The sequence below is a fragment of the Physcomitrium patens genome, chromosome 10 (assembly GCF_059467195.1).
Source record: "Physcomitrium patens ecotype Gransden chromosome 10, ASM5946719v1, whole genome shotgun sequence".
NCBI lineage: Eukaryota > Viridiplantae > Streptophyta > Bryopsida > Funariales > Funariaceae > Physcomitrium > Physcomitrium patens.
This window is the reverse complement of record NC_143419.1, coordinates 15,421,870-15,426,819: the sequence shown is the minus strand read 5'-3', so window position 1 is coordinate 15,426,819 and position 4,950 is coordinate 15,421,870. Positions and strand designations below refer to the sequence as shown.

At 33.5% G+C, this 4,950-nt stretch overlaps 1 protein-coding gene across 1 annotated transcript; it reads right to left on the bottom strand.

Moving 5' to 3' along the window:
- Positions 1 to 350: 350 nt before the first annotated feature.
- On the bottom strand, positions 351 to 2,063 carry LOC112287358 (DNA-directed RNA polymerases II and IV subunit 5A). The gene is made up of 4 exons (XM_024530287.3): positions 1,756 to 2,063; positions 1,450 to 1,629; positions 1,223 to 1,336; positions 351 to 969 (listed from the first exon to the last, which is right to left on the bottom strand). The coding sequence occupies exons 1-4, from the start codon at positions 1,960 to 1,962 to the stop codon at positions 844 to 846; spliced, it is 627 nt and encodes a 208-aa protein (XP_024386055.1). The 5' UTR covers positions 1,963 to 2,063; the 3' UTR covers positions 351 to 843.
- Between the last annotated feature and the right edge of the window lie 2,887 nt (positions 2,064 to 4,950).

Genomic DNA, 4,950 nt, shown 5'->3' with positions numbered 1-4,950 from the left:
AGATTCCCTCGGCGGAACCCCTACCAAGTGCAGCGTTTCAATTTGAATGATGCGAAAATTTGCATCCTTCAGTTTCGCACAGGTACCTATTTTGAACACCACAACACTGAAGCATGATACTGCATGCATTCAATTACAAAGCCCTGAGATTTGGCTCTAACACGAGCTGAACTGCGAACTTCATAAGTTTAGTGAGGTGCAAATCTAAGTGAATTTGTCTTGGCTAATGGATGATACCTGGCAATTCAGACGTTGTAACAGCTTGCAATCGCATTTCAGCACATAACTAAATGAAGAACGATACAAATGCTTCACACAGAAACGCGACTTTAGACCCTACATCCAGAGCATTAAAAAATCATAATTTAAATTGTTACAACTTGACTAAGAGTTCTCATTAAGTGATGAAGCATGCTGAAACTACAAAAATCCACATGGTGATAAACAACCAGAGCTATCCGCTACTGACAGCCTGGCAAACCATGTAGACAACTTGGTAAATAAAATATTGCACTAAGAAGCTAAACCCATAATTTTCTGTTTCTAGGGATTTAATGTGTACAGCAATAGTGCAACAATTAAAGACAATGACTGAGAAGGTAGAACGAAGCACTATATCCTTAAAAATGTTCACTTCTCTACCTGTCCACAGTGATGCAGCCACGCTGAGTAATGTCTATGTCTGGATTTCAATCAACAGCAATATTCTAGCACCACTCCAGCATTGACTATTTAAAACTAAAAGGTTGAAATGTCAGGAACCAGGGATCTTACAGCCACGACTACGAGTTCGTCCGTAGCCGGCAAATGATGGTAACATAACAGTAGGCTTATCGCAGTGGATCACACGACAAATCGATACGTCACATACCGGCCTGCAGTCTCACTGGGACGGATAATCTTCACCACTTGGCCCCGCTTAAGACCATAGTAGCGTGCTACAGGGTCATTCTCTTGCATCCGAGGAAGCTGACGAATAAACCACGCACTTAATCAATCAAACTGGAGTAAAACAACCCTAAACCCTAAACCCTAAACCCTGTCACTCTCTCTTTCGAACAGCAAATTCTAGTCTCCAAAGATTGCATGATAGGGTTGTGTCATCAGGGCTACGACAACAGAAAAAAGACATATGATGAATATTCGAACCTTCTAATATGCAGGGGAAAATAAATACATAGTAGAGAATTATACCAATAAAATCCAAGCTGAAAATGAATACCTGCGTTTCTTTCACAGTGTAGCGCTCAAGCAGCGTTTTCTTCTCATCGGGAGTCAACACTTCGTGCAATGGAACAAGAACATGCTCCTTTATGTTGACGAGCAATTCTGCTTCCTGCGCACACCTTTATATCAGCTCAACCCTAAACCATAATGAGGATTTCAACAGAGCCCTCTCACGGGGCCATATCCTTTACTACGAGAGGCAATCGGAAAGATAACACTGACCTGAAACACTTCTAAGTGATACTTGCTTGCCATCTCACTAACACATTGTCTTGCAAACGGTGTGAGGTTCTGCTGCACAACGAGAATAGCCCTGTGCACATTCTCCGTCTTCATACGATCCACATACGTCTTAATCGTCTTCACTCCTACCTTAGCTTCTTCTGGGAAAAAGACAAAAATCTGGGAGCATGTCATCCAACATTCAATTCCACATCATGAGATACAATCCACAAACCACAACAATGAAAGAACACTAATCTAATTATGAAAAAAAAAAAAAAAAAAAAAAAAAAAGAGGAAACCTACATGTTCAGCGTTGTTGGACCGTCTAGGTTTTTGAATCACAAGGTCCTCTCGCTTCGGCTCGTCTCCGTACTTCTCCCGGAACTGCTCCTTGGAGAGCGTGAGCTCATAGTCTGCCACCACGTAGTCGCGATCCCGCAGCATCTCCATCACGGTCTTCCGAATACGGTACAGACGGGCGCTCTGCTCGTCCAGCGATTGTCCCGACATCGTTCTTCCCCGTGAAAAAAGCTGAAAGCAACTTCCTATGAGCTCTAAAAACAGGAATCGGGGTACAGATAAACAGACACACCACACCTTCACAATCACGCCGAACTATACACAAATGGGATACACAGAGCACTTCCACAAAGTGTGCGGCCTCAAGAGCAATCGCGGGTTTCCCTCGGCGAGCGCGGGCTGGGTGCCTCCCACGCTTGTCCTACCCTGGCGATGGATGTTCTATAGATGGATGATCGCTTTCGTCCATTAATTCATTCATCTGCTCTGTGCTGCCCCCCCTCCCGTCCGCCAGTCCCCCAACCTTCCTTCTGTCTTCACTGTTGGTTCTGGATGCAATCCATTCGTTTTCATTTGTCATATTATTTTATAGGTAGAGTTTTGACAAAACATGTAGAACGAGGGTATGTGGTTATATTTTCTGAGGAACTATAATCTTTTTTTTAGATATTACTGAATAGGGTTACTATTTTTTTCTGATATTGTGATGAAACCTATGATTGTGGATTGTTTTTGTTCCAATCATCGCAAACCATAAATAAAAATAATTTTTTTTTGTGCTTTATAAAAATTGGTTTTTTATGCACCATAATTCAATCATTTATTCAGTTTTTCCAGTTTTATTATCAATTTTTAAATGTTTTTTTTTTTTAAAGTAAAATTAAATGGTTCTAAAATTATTATACAATTAAAATAACATATTTACTACTTTATACATACATATATATATATACATACATATATATATATATATATATATATATATATATATATATTTACATAGTGAAAACCCCTATTGTTGGTCACAAAAAAGGTAAAAAAATAATTTGTGGTTGTTAAGCAAAAAAATAACTACTCTTAAAGAAATATTGATCAGAAAAAGAAAAAGAAGAATATATACATAATAATAGAACCATTTATGTCTTTTTAGTATGATTGGCAAGCATAATTCTTATTTAGTACATATTTTTTTTTTCTAGCAGAAATATGTGTTGTTGGGCATAATGATCCTTGGTACATCTATCCATTCTCTCATTCATCTATGCTTCCTTATGTTCTTTAATTCCCTTGTTCTTTCATTCTTATATTTGATTTCATGTTTTTTAAGTTTTTTATAGTATATACATACATCTATTATTTAAATCATATTATGAAATGGCTAATTGTATTTTATTTTCATAAAAAAGATCTTCAAACTTTTTTTTATAAAATATAAATTCTATTTATATCCTCCTATACTAATTATATGTATTCTTCCTACAACAAAAGATTGACTGCACTACTTTTAATTGAAGTGTTTTTAGAGATAAATGACCTTTTTTTCTAAAATATTCATCTTTTGTCACACCATTCATATTTGTGGCATTGGTTTTTTTTAATCTTTTATAGGCATTATCAAGGTACATTCAAGACTATTGTTTCTACCACTAATGCATATAGGTTTAAAGAAGTGTCAAAATTTCAATGTAAATACTATCCTTGCTTGCAATTGATTGCAAATCAACATAAAATCTTAAGACTTTTTTTATCATATTTGTAGTAAAAATGTATGAAGAACTTCAATTCAATGCTATTTATTGATTTTAGACTCACATATTAGAAAAATACCACAATTGCATTTCATTTATCAAAGATGATTTTCTTAGATCTTGGCTATCAAAGATGCTTATTTTTATATGTTATAATTATAGTAAGGTTCTAATATGTTTTAATAATCCATTGTATTATCTTATTTCTTATAATTTGATCTCTACTTGTGCATACTAAGGTTTTTTGACAATATATTCTTGATGATACGACATTGGATGACTCTATAATCTATCTTTGACTTAGTAGAGATAAGAATAATGGTACATGTATGGGTGTGAAGACAAAATATACTTTATTTTAGAAGAAATTACAACTTCATAGTATTCAATTCTATAGCAAATGGCTTTAGTATTCTATTCCATCAATTACAAACACAAGAAGCAATTGTAATGAAAGTTTTATATATATCTATTGGCTTTTAGAGCCATAGATATTATCACTTAAATAAGAGTATGTAGTATTTTATTTATAGATCATATTGATATTTAAGTAATTTCTATGGAAATACTTAGTTTAACTATTATAGTACTTATTCCAATATTGAACTTGATAATTTTACAAATATGTGCAACCATGGTTCTTGTTGAAAGTCCATGGCTTATACTTTTGAATATTACAATAATTGAAAAATAATGTAGAATAATGCAACTAAATAAAATCCACTTAAAATTCTATTTTTTTTGGATATTAGAAAATTAAATATATAATTCAAATAAGTGTTATAAATTTTAAAAAATTTATTTTACATTAAGAGCATCTTATTGTTTTCTTTTCTTACTGTATTTTTGTATTTATCTTTTTTTTTATGCTTTGCCTTAGTACTGCTTTGATTCTTTTTATTTTTGTATCCCTCTCTTACCTTTTCTTCTTCAATTTTTAGAATCCCATATTTACTTACAAAAGCATTCTTTTATTATAATTGGAAAATATAGTGCTTGATCTTGTATGGTCTCTTTTTTCTCTCATGCTATATGATTATTGTCAAAGTAGTGTATATTGGTTCAATTTTATCCAATTCTTATGCGACAATTGAGTTAATATGTTGTTGGTTTGATTGCTTTGTTTTTTCTTTGTGACTTCCACATTGCATGCACTACCTTTCTTTATTTTTAAAATTTCTTCCATCAATTCTTGTAAATTGTGCTCAATTTTTACTACGCTCCATTTCTTCTAGTCTACAACCATGTTGCAAACCTTCATTTTATGCTTATGCATTGCCTTCTTCAAATCCACCATTTTTGTAGGCCTTCAATAAGATTTTTTTTGATTTCATCACCTTTTAACTATACTTGAAGTTAAAAACAGTATTTGTGAATCAATCATTTTTTGGACTATAATGTAATTTTGTGTCATAGTTTATCATTCAGATTGTCTAAAATATTGATGTAT

Coding starts and splice junctions, on each gene's coding strand:
- LOC112287358 (XM_024530287.3), bottom strand. CDS start 1,962: ATGTCGGGACAATCGCTGGACGAGCAGAGCGCCCGTCTGTACCGTATT. Junction 1,337..1,449: donor ATCACTTAGAAGTGTTTCAG/GTCAGTGTTATC, acceptor AGGTGTGCGCAG/GAAGCAGAATTGCTCGTCAA. Junction 970..1,222: donor ACACTGTGAAAGAAACGCAG/GTATTCATTTTC, acceptor TTTATTCGTCAG/CTTCCTCGGATGCAAGAGAA.